The sequence below is a fragment of the Drosophila sulfurigaster genome, chromosome 2R (genome assembly GCF_023558435.1).
Source record: "Drosophila sulfurigaster albostrigata strain 15112-1811.04 chromosome 2R, ASM2355843v2, whole genome shotgun sequence".
Classification (NCBI taxonomy): Eukaryota; Metazoa; Arthropoda; class Insecta; order Diptera; family Drosophilidae; genus Drosophila; species Drosophila sulfurigaster.
The window spans coordinates 35,330,833-35,345,929 of NC_084882.1; the positions used below are offsets into that span (position 1 = coordinate 35,330,833).

Here is a 15,097-nt window from a genome sequence, read left to right on the forward strand (position 1 = left end):
ACGGAGCAGTCAAATGTGTGTGAGGGGAAGTTATTGTTTATTTTTGTTTACAATAACTAAGAGGTTGTCGTAGGTTAGTATTGAGTATAAATATATTTTGCAGTCATAATGTTGCTATTAATAGTTTCAATCATCTCGAACACTTAAACATATTCAGAAGCATTTAAAAATACAAATGCTATTGACGTATTTTACAATCTTTATCCAATTAATTTATCCAAAATCCTATCTTTATAACCAAGCTATCATATAAAATATAGAGTCCATAAGAAATATGCTGTGATTAAAGCAAAGATATAGGTAGGTAAGTAATAGATAGTAAATAAAACAGTACATATACATATATATGTAGATACATATATCAGACAACGCACATAGCCGATTTTCCCGCAGGACGCGTTATTCTGAACATTTACATCTTTGATGTTCATCGACTTGAACAGTAACAAACAAAATAATCATTTGTTAAGTCAAAATGTTAACAAACTAAAAGCTTGTCAACAGTTCAGAGTAAACTGAACTTGTATTTATACTCGCAGTCATTGTATATCTCGCTCGCGCCCACTCGAATGCGAGAACATTCGACACTCTTCTAGAGAGGGGAAACCAGAATAATCCACCACACTGGGTTTTGGTATAAATAGCGGAACAAATTTCCACAATTCAAAACAAACAGTTGAAGTGAAAACACTGAAACAGAGCGAAGCAAAGAGAGAAGCTGAACAAGCTGACAAACAAACAATATTAAAGAATTATATAAAAGAATATTGTGCATTAAAGAAAGTACAAACTGAGAACAATTTAAAAAGAAGTTGAATTAAAGTAAAAGTAAAGTAAAGTAAAAGAAGTGTTCAAACACTCAAATTGAAGATACAATCAGTTAGTCAAAGCAGAAGAAGTAACTCACAGATACAAAATGCCTGCTATTGGTATTGACTTGGGCACCACGTACTCGTGCGTCGGTGTGTTCCAGCACGGCAAGGTGGAGATCATAGCCAACGTCCAGGGTAACAGAACGACGCCCAGCTATGTGGCATTCACAGACTCGGAGAGGTTGATCGGAGACGCGGCCAAGAACCAAGTGGCCATGAATCCAAAGAACAGTCTGTTCGATGCGAAACGTTTGATTGGACGCAAGTTCGATGACTCGAAGATTCAGGAGGATATGAAGCACTGGCCATTCCAAGTGGTCAACGACTGTGGCAAGCCAAAGATGAGCGTTGAGTTCAAGGGGGAGCAGAAGCGATTTGCCCCTGAGGAGATCAGCTCAATGGTGCTCACCAAGATGAAGGAGACAGCTGAGGCGTATCTGGGCAGCTCGATCAAAGACGCGGTGATCACAGTGCCAGCGTATTTCAACGATTCGCAGCGGCAGGCTACGAAAGATGCTGGTGCCATTGCTGGGTTGAATGTGCTGCGCATTATAAATGAACCGACAGCGGCAGCTCTGGCCTATGGGCTGGACAAGAATCTGAAGGGTGAACGCAATGTGCTGATATTCGATTTGGGCGGCGGCACTTTCGATGTGTCAATCCTGACCATTGACGAAGGCTCGCTGTTCGAGGTGCGGGCAACGGCTGGAGATACACATCTGGGAGGCGAGGACTTCGACAACAGACTCGTTAACCATTTGGCGGAGGAGTTTAAGCGGAAATTCAAGAAGGATTTGCGCTCAAATCCACGAGCCCTGCGTCGCTTGCGGACGGCAGCGGAGCGAGCGAAGCGCACGTTGTCTTCAAGCAGTGAGGCATCCATTGAGATTGATGCTCTCTTTGAGGGTCATGACTTCTACACAAAGATTAGTCGGGCACGGTTCGAGGAGCTCTGCGGCGACCTGTTCCGCAACACACTGCAGCCGGTGGAGAAGGCCCTGAATGATGCAAAGATGGACAAGAACCAGATTCACGACATCGTTTTGGTTGGCGGCTCAACTCGTATTCCCAAAGTGCAGAGCCTGCTGCAGAACTTCTTCTGCGGCAAGAGCCTTAACCTGTCCATCAACCCAGACGAAGCGGTGGCCTATGGTGCCGCCATTCAGGCTGCAATTCTATCTGGAGACGAGAGCAGCCAGATTAAAGACGTTCTGCTTGTGGACGTGGCGCCACTGTCCCTGGGCATAGAGACAGCTGGTGGTGTGATGACAAAACTCATTGAGCGCAACAGCCGTATACCTTGCAAGCAGTCGAAGACCTTCACCACATACGCGGACAACCAGCCCGCTGTGAGCATCCAGGTGTTTGAGGGAGAGCGTGCCCTGACCAAGGATAACAACGTGCTGGGCAACTTCGACCTTACGGGCATTCCACCAGCGCCTCGCGGTGTTCCAAAAGTGGAAGTCACCTTCGACTTGATGCCAACGGCATTCTCAATGTGAGTGCCAAGGAGATGGGCACAGGCAATGTGAAGAATATAACCATTAAGAACGACAAGGGTCGCCTATCGCAAGCCGACATTGATCGCATGCTGAGCGAAGCCGAGAAGTACGCCGAGGAGGACGAGAAGCACCGCCAGAGAATCGCCGCCCGCAACCAGCTGGAAAGCTATGTCTTTGGTGTGAAGGAGGCTGCCGAACAGGCAACTGGACAGACAGACAGAATATCTGCGGAAGACAAGAGCAGTGTGCTCGAGAAGTGCAGCGAGACCATCAAGTGGCTCGATGGCAACACCACAGCCGACAAGGAGGAGTTCGAGTACAAACTGCAGGAGCTCACCAAGTTCTGCACTCCCATCATGACCAAGATGCACCAGCAGGGAGCTGGAGCTCAGGCGTCCAGCTGTGGTCAACAGGCTGGAGGTTTCGGCAGAGGACCCACTGTCGAGGAAGTAGATTAAAATAGTAGAAAATAGCCTTAAAGACTGATAAGCTGATAATTATTAATTAAAAATTAGTCTTATTAATTTATATTTTAATAAGTGCTGTCTACCAAATACGCTTATAGGTTATTTTAGAAAAAAATAAAAAGCATTTATGAATATTTACATAATTGGTTTATTATTTAAAATGGGCTTTCAAATTTGCGCTTAGGCCAACAAAAGTGCTGCCAAGTTCCAATGTATTTATGTGTACCAATATCGATAGCTGCGATAGGAGTGGTGGTAGGTCGATTGATATTTTGCAACACTGATGTTATCGCTTCGCTGTGATTGGCAATTCTAAAACGAAGCTTCTTGGAGAGAAAACAATTTTAGTGTAAATTCGAAGAATTTTTTGTGTTTTGGCGCATTTGCAATTGCGAACGTAAAACATGGCTGACGACGACGAAGAAATACCACACCGTGCGCCAATGCCGACGGCGCACAAAGAGGATACGGCATTCCTTCAATTCATCGAGATGGAAAACTTCAAGTCCTACCGCGGCCACATTGTTGTTGGTCCCCTCAAGCAATTCAATGCTGTTATTGGTCCCAATGGCTCGGGTAAATCAAATTTCATGGATGCCATCAGTTTTGTGATGGGTGAAAAGACGTCCAGTTTGCGTGTAAAGCGTCTTAACGATCTAATACACGGCTCCTCAATTGGCAAGCCCGTGGCGCGCAGTTGCTATGTGACGGCCAAATTTATCATTGATGGCGGAAAGAATATGGATTTTCAGCGCGCTGTTATAAGCGGCTCTTCAGAGTATCGGATTAATGGAGAAGTGAGCCAAATACTTATTGTTTTGCATATAATTATTAAAATTTTAAATTTGCAGAGCGTCTCGAGCAACACATACTTGAATAAGCTGGAAAAACTAGGCATCAATGTGAAGGCAAAGAATTTTCTCGTTTTTCAAGGCGCTGTGGAAAACATTGCTATGAAGACGCCCAAGGAACGCACAGCACTTTTTGAAGAAATTAGCGGGTAAACTAATAGTCACTTATACATTGGTCGAGTTTATATTTATAATGTACATTTATCAGCTCGGGTCTGCTAAAGGATGACTACAATCGTCTGAAACAGGAGATGATTGTAGCGGAGGAAGAGACACAATTTACATACCAGAAGAAGAAGGGCATTGCTGCCGAGCGCAAGGAGGCCAAGCATGAGAAAATGGAGGCAGAGCGCTACACGCGATTACAAGATGAATATGTATGAATAGTGTTCGTTTTTCCCATAATTTTTCAATAACTAATTGTATTTAAATTCCCTGACAGAACGAAAAACAAGTGGAGTATCAACTATTTCGGCTGTTTCATGTGGAGAAGGACATCCAGAAGTACAACGCGGACTTGGAGGTGAAGCAACAGGAGCTGAAAGCTGTTGAACAGCGCAAAGAGGCAGCTGACGAAGTGCTGCGCGAGAAGAAGAAGGATGCAGGCAAAATAACACGAGATTTGGCCAAAATCGATCAAGAAATACGCGAGTTTGAGACACAATTGAATAAGCGTCGACCGCTGTACATAAAAGCCAAGGAGAAGGTGGCACATTGCAAAAAGAAACTGGTATCCTTACAGAAAACTTTAGAGACGGCTCGCGAAGCGGACAACGCACATCAGCAGGACATACAGAAGCTGGAGAAGCAACTGGCCGATGTGGAGGCGCTCAAGAAGCGTTTCGAGGATGAGATCGAGAACGAATCGCAGCGTCGTGGTAAAAGTGTTAATATGGAGGAAGGGCTTGTGCAGGAATACGATCGTCTTAAGCAGAAGGCTGAAGCAACCGCCACACAGTATCGCTCCGAGTTGGGACTCGGTAAATCGTGAACAAAAATCTGAACAGGATACGCTGGACGGTGAAACAAATCGTCGTGCATCTGTTGAGGAATCCTACAAGAAACTGTCGCTGCAACGTGAGGAGGCAGTGAAGCGTCGCGACAAGCTAATGGATCACATCAAGTCGTCACAAGCAGCCCTTGAAGAACAGAATCGCATCAAGGACGAGTTGCGACGCGATGTTGGCAGCTCCAAGGAGAAAATTGCCGAAAAGCAACGCGAGCTGGAAAATGTGCGCGATCAGTTGGGCGATGCCAAGAGCGACAAGCACGAGGATGCTCGCCGTAAAAAAAGAAGCAGGAGGTCGTCGAGCTGTTCAAGAAGCAAGTGCCGGGCGTCTACGATCGCATGATCAACATGTGTCAGCCGACGCACAAGCGCTACAACGTGGCAGTCACTAAGGTGCTGGGCAAGTTCATGGAAGCTATCATTGTGGATACGGAGAAAACAGCGCGTCATTGCATTCAGGTGAATTACAAGTTAAATGATCAATAGTTTACATTTGCATTAATATGACGAACTCTTGCAGATCTTAAAGGAGAAAATGTTGGAGGTGGAAACCTTTTCTGCCGCTGGACTATTTGCAAGTGAAGCCCTTGAAGGAGCGTCTGCGCAACATCAGCGAACCGCGCAACGTTCGCTTGGTCTTCGATGTGCTCAAGTTCGAACCGCAGGAAATTGAACGTGCCGTGCTCTTTGCCACTGGTAATGCGCTGGTCTGCGAGACGCCTGAAGATGCCATGAAGGTGGCATACGAAATCGATCGATCACGCTTTGATGCTCTTGCCTTGGATGGCACATTTTATCAGAAGTCCGGCCTTATTTCGGGTGGCAGCCACGATTTGGCACGCAAGGCGAAACGTTGGGATGAAAAGCATATGGCTCAGCTCAAGATGCAAAAGGAACGGCTCAACGAGGAGCTCAAGGAACTGGTGAAGAAGTCGCGCAAGCAAAGCGAGTTGGCGACAGTCGAGTCGCAGATCAAGGGTTTGGAGAATCGCCTCAAGTACAGCATGGTTGACTTGGAGTCATCGAAGAAGTCCATTAGCCAGTACGATAATCAGCTCAATCAGGTGCAAATTCAGCTGGATGACTTTGGAGTAAGTTCTACATACATACATAAGTAAAATCTCGTTCTTAATAACAGCTGATCTATTGATTTGCAGCCCAAGATCAGCGAGATTGAGCGTCGTATGCAGGATCGCGAGGAGCACATACAGGAGATCAAGGAGAACATGAATAATGTGGAGGACAAAGTGTTTGCCGCTTTCTGTCATCGCCTGGGCGTGAAGAACATTCGACAGTACGAGGAGCGTGAGCTTGTCATGCAGCAGGAGCGGGCACGCAAACGTGCCGAGTTTGAGCAGCAAATCGATGCGATCAACACTCAGCTGGACTTTGAGAAGCAAAAGGATACGCGAAGTAAGTGGCGCATCTAATACAAATGGGCACATTAATTGATTCGATCATTTACAGAGAACGTTGAGCGTTGGGAGCGCAGCGTACAGGATGAGGAGGATGCCCTGGAGGGTTTAAAGACAGCCGAGGCGCGTTATCTGAAAGAAATGGATGAGGAGAAGGAGAAGATGGAAAAGTTCAAGCAGGAGAAGCAAGCCAAGAAGCAGGCTGTCGATGACATGGAAGAGGATATTTCCAAGGCGCGTCGCGATGTCGCCAATTTGGCCAAGGAAATACACAACGTGGGCAGTCAAATGTCATCTTCAGAGTCCAAGATCGAAGCGAAGAAAAACGAGCGTCAAAACATTCTGCTGCAAGCGAAGGTGGGAACTAGAAATCTCGAATCTAAATATAATTTTAATATGTCATTTCAATTTGAATAGACGGACTGCATTGTGGTGCCGTTGCTGCGTGGATCTCTAGACGATGCAGTGCGCCAAAGCGATGCGGATAGTGTTGAGCCATCGACTTCAATGATGAACGATAATCTGTGAGTGCTAGCTGTTAATTCTTTAAATATGCACATTTATTATCATGTTTTTGTGCTCCACTGCAGCATCGAGGTGGACTATCGTTCATTGCCGCGTGAGCTCTGCAAGCTGAAGGACGATTCTGCCTTCAAGAAAACGAATGAGCAGCTGCAAAAGGATCTTCAGAGCAAACTGGATGTTTTAGAGCGTATTCAAACACCCAATATGAAGGCTATGCAGAAACTGGATCTGGTGACAGAGAAAGTGCAGTCCACCAATGAAGAGTTCGAGAACGCACGTCGCAAGGCCAAGAAGGCCAAGGCAGCATTTGAGAAAGTGAAGAACGAGCGATCCTCACGCTTCGTTCAATGCTGTCAGCACATCTCTGATGCCATTGATGGCATCTACAAGAAACTGGCTCGCAATGAGGCCGCTCAGGCATATATTGGACCCGATAATCCCGAGGAACCGTATCTCGATGGCATCAACTATAATTGTGTGGCGCCCGGCAAACGTTTCCAGCCCATGAGCAATTTGAGTGGTGGCGAGAAAACAATCGCTGCTCTCGCACTGCTTTTCTCCACACACAGGTAAGCTGAAGCTAAAATTATAATTCAAGTATCTTCTTTAATGTGTGCTTTATTTCCAAAGCTATCACCCGGCACCGTTCTTTGTGCTTGACGAGATTGATGCCGCGTTGGACAACACAAACATTGGCAAAGTCGCCTCCTACATTAGGGATCATACCACCAATTTGCAGACGATTGTTATCTCCCTCAAGGAGGAGTTCTATGGCCATGCTGATGCCCTGGTCGGCATCACACCGGCGGTATGTTGTTTATATTATCTGTTGGTTATCAATTATTCAATCTGTATTTGCGATTGTCTGTTTTGCAGGAAGGGGACTGTCTCATATCCAACGTCTATATAATTGATCTGACGTGCTACGAGGACAAATGAAGGGTTAACTTTCATTGGAATGTAGAATAAGTTTGTAATTTATAATTAGTCCACACGGCAGGCGAAAAGTTTCGATTTCCAATTAATAAAACCCTTTTTTTGATTTCAATTCTCAGAATTCCCAATCTAAACAAACCCGTTGGCATTTTATTCCTTTAGTTTTAAATGGTGGGAAAATCAACTGGCGTAACTTGAGTATCAAGCACACGTCAATAACCATGAAAAACAACGTGCTGTCCGGCAAAACACTTAAATTGCCAAAGGATTCACTAATTGAGTGAAAGTGTAAAAAAAATCGTGGCCTGAAAATTTTACCCTCGAAAATTCAATAAAAAATCGGGAATATCCGAAATTTCGGTATATCTCGAAAACTATGTGCGCGATTTGAATGTCCTTTTGCCAGTCAATAGTCCTTATTAATACACGCCGATTGACATATGAGTCGGCAGGATCTGCCAGGATACGGCGAAGTTATAGCCAATTTTCTCTAAACATAAAAGTCCGTGTAACTTTGATGTTTCAAGGACTTTCGTCCTTTTTGACACCATAAACGGTATTGAAATGCAAAGAGCTATATATGTTCCAAAGGACATCCTGATAGTCCTTGAAATGGCCGAGATATCCTGGATTTTTGAAATTTTAACCAAATTTTGCATGCTCCCCCCTTGAAAAATTTTCGAAATTTTTTGCAAAATATTTTTGGAATTTTTGAATGCAAATTGATAGTTGCTTTATCGGTGATTATAAAAGCGCATGTCCTTTTGAAAGGACTTCAGTATATGACCGAGAAAATGCTGAAATAAATGTTTTCCTTTTCAAAAAGCAGTTAAAACTGCAGAGTGGAAAATCGATTAATTGATTTCGATAAATGGCCTTTTGCTATCGAACTAGAGTTTCGCGGTTAATCGAGGTTTTCAAAATACGCATTCAAAATTGAGCCCATTTTCAATTATTAAGAACAATCGTTTTATTTGAAAATATTTTCTGCAACTTTAATAGTTTCCGTTTTTCTATCGGTTGGTTGTACTGTTCTGGAAGTTCAATTGTGTGGGCAAAACTTGTTCGTGTGTGTGGAGCTGTGTTGTGTGTGTGTGTGTGTGTTGAGAGGAGGTACGCATGTCCACCCAAGGGGGGGGACATAGGTACATCAAGTGTGGTATATGTTAAAACAACTGGGTTTTTTTTCGTTTCAATAATTTGTTTTTCTTTTTTTATATCTTTTCTCTTCATGTAAAAAACTTGTATTTCTTGATGAACAAAAACAAACAATTTGATTATTCAGTTTCATGTTTTATCATAATTTTAAAATAATCATTTCAAACAGATAAATATAGATAAACCAATAATGATTTGGCTGCTTTGTGGTTGTTGTTTCGAGTGTACAAGTTGATTGGCATAAACACACTGATTAATAATATTAGTTGTTGAAAAAGGCTGCTACTGGTATAATTGATTGATGGATGTGAGGATGGCGGAGGGGGGGTCAAAAATATAAAATTATGTAGTATATTACATAGTTTTCAAAATATAGAGCAAAATGGCCAATTCTTTTGGTGGGGTGAAAATTGGGAATGGCTAAATGGTATTACATTATCTTTATACATAAAATCTAAAATATTTATGGCGTTTCATATATACAAACTCTACAAAGATTTGTCTTATTAGCGCTTAAATATATGCGGATTGCGGAAAGAGAAGGGCATGAAGTTGGGATGTTAATTCGTTTTTTTTTTGGTTCTCATCCTCAGCATCAATATTAGAATATTATTATCATTGTGTATAGTTATTATTATAATAATAATCATTATCAGCGGCTGCTGTCCGTCTGTTCTTTGTGCTCGTTATTAATGTGGTTGTTGCTATTGTTGTGTGTGTTGTTGTTGTTGCTGTTATTGTGGTTGCTGTTGCTGTTGTTACTGTTGCTGTTGCTGTGGTTGATCCTTTTGCTGGTGTCTAACTCATCTGTTTGCTGATTAATTATTGTTTTTGCCGATGTTGTTGCTGGTTTGTGTTTGTAGTTATTCACTGAATTTCAGCTTTTCAATGCGCCTTTATTACTGCAAAATAAAAGAATACAATTATGGTGAGTATAATCAATTAATCAAAGTTTTAATTTCTAATGCAAGTCCATTTCATGATTTCGTCGCCCTCCATAAATCTTTCTTACTATTCGGATTCTCATTGTTATCCAAAAGTGAGCGACTGTGGGACCTATAGGCGTTTAGTATATTTAGTATAATAATTATACAATTGGTATTTTTTAGATTTCAATTTGTTTTTTTTTTCTACAACGATTATATTTTAAGTAAAGCTTAGATCATATTCTTTTTCCAAAAAGAGAAACAGAAAAAGTAAGAATAAAACATCGTTGAAAAAACAAAATTTGAAATAAGGTTTATGGTATAATTTGGTAGATTTTGGTATATTCATGTTTTTTGCGAAAAGAGCAACAAAAAAAGTAAGGATAAATCATCATCGAAAACAAAATTTGGAAATAAAGGTATTGGTATAATTTGCTAGATTTGGTATAATCATAAAATACTAAATTTTGTTCCTGATAAAAATTTACTTTATATCTTTCAACTATATAATTTGGTATAATCATAAAATAGAAAACTTCGTTCCTGGTAAAAATAACTTTATATCTTTCCACTTTATATTGGTAAAATTTCGTAGATTTGGTATATTCAGGTTTTTCAAAAGAGCAACAGAAAAAGTAAGGATAAATCTCGATTGAAAAACAAAATTTGGAAAAAAAGTTATAAGTATAATTTGGTAGATTTGGTATAATCATAAAATACTAAATTTCGTTCCCTGGGAAAAATAACTTTATATCTTTCAACTTTCAACTCGTATACTTACATTGAAACGTATTTAAGGCTATCACAGTGTATCTTATACTCCATTGCCGTTGTCATAGGTATATTTAATATCCTGCGTAACGTATCACGGATACGTGTTGTACTGGTCATATCAGTGGCAGTCCTGTTCCATACTGATAAGCTATCCTCCTATAGGGATCAAGGAAGAACATTGATTATAGAGCATATATAAAAATAAGTTGAATGAGGTTTCTCTGCCTGAAAGCCAACTGCACTTTGCCTTTAAAAAGAGATAGAATACACAATAAAGAAATGCTCTTTGGTGTTTTGTTTAATAATTTTTATTCTTCAATCAATTTAAGTAAATCATTTCCATGTCTGATCAATTGAAAATGTAATAATAAAAATCAAAAAACACAACAAATTTGTATCTAAACACAAAGGCGAAACAATTTCTCGAAATCTTAATATAAATGTTCGTTTTCTTTTTGTTTTGTTTTTTGTTTTTGTTTCTTGATGTTGTTCTTGTGGATTTTGTTATCGGTATCGGGTCTATCTGTATCGGTTATCGCACTTGAAATTTGTTGACTCGTTTTTCATCGTTTCCGTTTTTTTTTGCTTTTGTTTTTCACTTTTCATATATAATTATAATTATAATTATGCATGTATATAAGACTAACACTTAATTGTAATCTTCATTTTTTGTTTGTTTTGTTTTTTTCCATTTCTTTTTGGTTTTTTTTTTCATCATTTTTATACTTTTCAATAATTAACTAAATTTTCTAAAGAGGGGGAAAAATATAGATGCAAGTATGTTTTTTATGTTGTAATATAAACTTTTACACGGCTCTGTTTTTTGTTGACTTTTTTTTCAATATATATGTATATATTTTTATTTTTCTTTTATGTATTTTGTTAGCATTTAAACATGTTTTTTTTTTTGGTTTTTTATTTTAACAATTATGAGTATTTGCTCAAAAACTTGACTTGAACCGTTATTTTTTTGTTGTTTTGTTTTCTTGTTTGTTATATAATAATAATTTATAATAAATACAGTTTTAAGTTTCTTTTTAAGTTTTGATTTTTGTATGTTATAGGATTGTGTGTGTGTGTGTGTGTGTGTGTTGTGCACGCAAACTAAATGATTTTCTTACGCTTTTCCATTATCGATTTATGCATTTTTTTATTTATATGTTAATATTTCTGTGTTTTTGTTAGTGTGTGTTTGTTTGTTTATGTTTTATGTTTTAAACGCATTTCAATTGCACATTGATATTTTAATATTTTGTAAATATTAAACAATTTCCCCACACTTTGCACAATTCATCTCTGCAGCTAATTCATTTATTTGGACTAAATATATATTTTATTTTTCATATATATATATATATATAGTATGTATATATGTAACTTTTAATTAAAATATATATAAATATTCATTTATACTCATGTTAATTGTTTAAGTTTTGTTTTCCATTATTTGTTTTTGTTTTTGTTTTTACTGTGTTCCATTTGTTAATCATGTTCTCAGTATTATTGCTTTTTGAATATACATACATATATGTACATATATAAATGCTTATATATATCTATATACATATATGTGTGTGATTCCTTCTCCCTCCCTCACTCTCTTTTCATCGTCTCTCTTCGCTTTCCAATTCTTTGTTGTTTGCTTGTGTCTGTGTGCGTGTGTTTAGTGTATGTTTGTGTGTGTGTGTGTTTTATTGCCGTCGTTTTATTTGTTGCCGTTTTGCTGATTGCTGTCTGAGTGTTTGAAATGCTTCGATATGCCTGGAATTATTGTTGGAGTAAACAGTCCCCAAATGCACTCTCGCATTACATTGGGCCGAACGAACACATCATCATCATCATCTTCTTCTTCTTCATCATCTTCATCATTATCATTAACTTTATCATTATCATATTGCATGCGTGCGTCTTTTTTGTTTTCGTGTCAAAAGCTGGTTGCAAGCTGAGAAGTCTTCTTCTTCATCTCGACATGTAAGCAGTTTTTATTCCTATTGTGTGGGGTATTTTCTTTCTTTTTTGGTTGAATTTTATTCAATTTTAAAGTACACAATTTAACGAGTCTGAAACAAATTGTAGGATTTTATGAAACTCGCAATTCTATGCATTCTTTTTTTGTTTTGTTTTTGGTTTTTAATACATCATAATATAATTGTATTTTTTGTTGTTCTTCCTTTTGGTTTCAATTTATTCTTTTTAAATATTTATATGCATATCTTTTTCTTTATATATATTTGTATATATATATATTTAAATTATGTAACTATTTATATTTAAAATTCTAATTTTTATTAATTGAACTTCTGCGCTTAAATTGTTGTTGTTGTTTTTCCATTCTTTTGTTTTGCTTTGTTTCTTGTTCGTGTCTGTCTTTGTATGTATGTGTGTGTGTGTGTGTGTGTGTGGAAAGTTGTAGTAATAATTAATGTAATTTCTCTTTTGTATTTTGTACAATTTGTTGATGAATAAATAAAAACAACATGGCGAAACAATTGTACCAAAAATATATGTTGTATATTTGCAGTTTTGTTTATCTTTTTGTTTATTGCGAATCGAAACTTAAGCTAAATCGATTAACGATTAATCGATTTTTATTTAATATAAATAACAAACTAATAATAATTATTAGGCGCGCCATTAATTTTGAGCGTGGCAGAATAAATAAACAAATTCAAGTTTAATAACAAATCTTTTCGTTCGGTTTTTCTTCGTTCTTCTCTTCTTGATATCGATTTCGATTTTATTTTGTAGTTGGTATTTTTCGTGAAAGTGGAAGAAATGCGATTTATGTAGAAAACTAGAAAATTCAAAAATAATGTTGTTTATATGTAAGCCGTTAACATACTCTATTTAAATATTACTCGTTTAAGCGATTTTATTTAAATAGTTTGTCGGTCAAGAAGAAATCGTCGTGTCGTGCTTTGAAGAATTAGATGGCTTTCTTTTTTGGTTTTGTTCTTTATAATAGCATTTTAAACGTTTTTCTTATAGAGTAGAAGTAAATACACACACATAATTTGTTTTGTAATTTAACTAAATTGAAAAACTTTTTGCAAATTCATTAATTATCAATCAATCATTTCAATTCTGTTCTTTGTTGTATGTTTGTTTGCTACACATATTTATTAATATTTATATTTTTCTGGTTTATCTAATTGTTTATATTTCGCACAACATTTACATTTTGTTTATAGCAAGCTAAATTTTGGGAAAAAAATTTACAATTCTAGTTTCTCGGATTCGACAATTTCTTTTTGCTTTCGGTTTCTGAATTTTCGATTTTCGATTTTAGTTTCGGTTTAAGTAGAAAAACGCATTTCAAAGATTTTCTTTAGTTTTTTTTTTGTTTATATTTGTTTATGTATATATTTATATATATGTACGTAATATTAAATTTTAATTCAAAAATCTACTTAATAAAATTTGTTTTTTTTTTTTATCGTTTTTGTTGGTTAACATTTTGTTTAAAGTTTTTTTTGTTTACTATCTTTATATAATTTTTTATTTGTTTTTACGTTTTTTTTTGTGTTTGCTATTTGTTTTATATTGTATATTATATGTATAACATCACATTATAATAATTACTAATTAATAGTTGTTATCGTTTTTGTTTTTTATGCATTTCGCTTCTTGCTTTTCGCTTCTTTCACTTCCCGTCATAAATTTAGTTAATGCACAAATACTAAATGTCGTAATAAATATTTTTTCATTTTCTTTTTCGTTTTTACTTTTTATTTTAATGTTGCAAAAAACGTAGAATTTTTGTTGTTGCTAAGTTAAGAGTTATTTTAGCTGTTCTCGTTTTTGTGTTGATTTACAAAATGTTCTCGTAATAATTATAATGACTATTTACATGTATATAACATAACATAGAATAAAGCAGTTGTTGCTGGCAACATTCAACAGGAAACTGAACAAAACAATAATTATAAATAATATAATTAATAGCTCGTACTAGATTGTAGATTGTGTGTGACGCCATTGTAAAATGGTAATGGAAAATGCAAAACACGTGCAACGTCTTCTTCTTTCTCCTCTTCTTCCATCAACAAACGAAACAACTACAACGTGAATGCCAAAATTAAATTACTCGCTCGAGTTGAGAGATCGAGAGAGAGAAAGGGAGAGCCTTCTGGTTTCTATCTCTCTAACATTTTCAGCAGCAAATAAACTTGACTGAAATTTAATTTGCCAGCTGCTGAAGTTCGTTCGCTAGCTGATTGCAGGCGTCGAGGCGTTGAGGGGGCGTGGCGCTATTAATTTACTCTCGCCGCACGCGTTAATTAGTCAGTCAGGCAGCTCCAAGTTCTTCCTGTATTCATCCCGGCACCTGAATCCGCTACGTGACCTTTCCTTGTCCTCCTCCTCTTGTTCCTTGTTCTTCCTTGGTTTGTACCTTTTATGGTTTTTCATCTGCAAACAAGATATGAATAATACAGTTGAATACAGTTGTGTTGTGTTCTGTTCGCTTTACAATTGCCTCTACTAAAGTTTTTCCTCGTACCCAGCATAATCCCTGAACAATGTCTCTCGCTGCACTTTTTGCACGTTTCCTGCAAATCGAATAGTTGCCCACAAATCTTACTATAGTGCAGGCCATAAAGCTGGGCCAGCACGTTTCGCTTCTATGCGACAAACGAGCACCGGAAACGGAATTATCAATGT

The 15,097-nt window shown here is 37.8% G+C and overlaps 4 protein-coding genes and 1 pseudogene across 5 annotated transcripts in view; 2 read left to right on the forward strand and 3 right to left on the reverse strand.

Annotated features, from left to right (window-relative positions):
- The window catches only part of LOC133839288 (heat shock protein 68-like), a 39,342-nt gene that overhangs the window by 2,484 nt on the left and 21,761 nt on the right, over window positions 1-15,097 (reverse strand). The window lies entirely within an intron of this gene.
- LOC133839289 (heat shock protein 68-like) lies at window positions 672-2,872 on the forward strand (annotated as a pseudogene).
- Window positions 3,146-7,715, forward strand: LOC133839284 (structural maintenance of chromosomes protein 1A). Its single transcript, XM_062270709.1, is given in 14 exon segments — window positions 3,146-3,638; window positions 3,693-3,841; window positions 3,901-4,069; window positions 4,135-4,665; window positions 4,667-4,978; window positions 4,981-5,160; window positions 5,222-5,254; window positions 5,256-5,792; window positions 5,859-6,114; window positions 6,169-6,473; window positions 6,534-6,640; window positions 6,707-7,210; window positions 7,272-7,449; window positions 7,518-7,715. Coding segments are annotated over 14 exon segments (3,717 nt in total). The 5' UTR covers window positions 3,146-3,245; the 3' UTR covers window positions 7,581-7,715.
- Window positions 8,912-15,097, reverse strand: part of LOC133839295 (eukaryotic translation initiation factor 4E type 2) — a 54,997-nt gene continuing 48,811 nt past the window's right edge. The window contains exons 3-4 of one of the 2 annotated variants that reach the window (XM_062270720.1): window positions 10,443-10,591; window positions 8,912-9,637 (exon numbers count right to left, since the gene is read on the reverse strand). In XM_062270720.1, coding sequence (XP_062126704.1) covers window positions 9,613-9,637; window positions 10,443-10,591 — 174 coding nt within the window. In that variant the 3' untranslated portion in view covers window positions 8,912-9,612. Of the gene's footprint in view, window positions 9,638-9,689; window positions 9,792-10,442; window positions 10,592-15,097 lie in introns of those variants that run through there. The other variant, XM_062270719.1, reaches the window with a different exon arrangement.
- The window catches only part of LOC133839293 (syntaxin-1A), a 48,248-nt gene continuing 45,528 nt past the window's right edge, over window positions 12,378-15,097 (reverse strand). Inside the window, exon 3 of the transcript XR_009894089.1 lies at window positions 12,378-14,845. The gene's annotated coding sequence lies outside the window, so the exon portion shown is untranslated. The remainder of the gene's footprint in view (window positions 14,846-15,097) is intronic.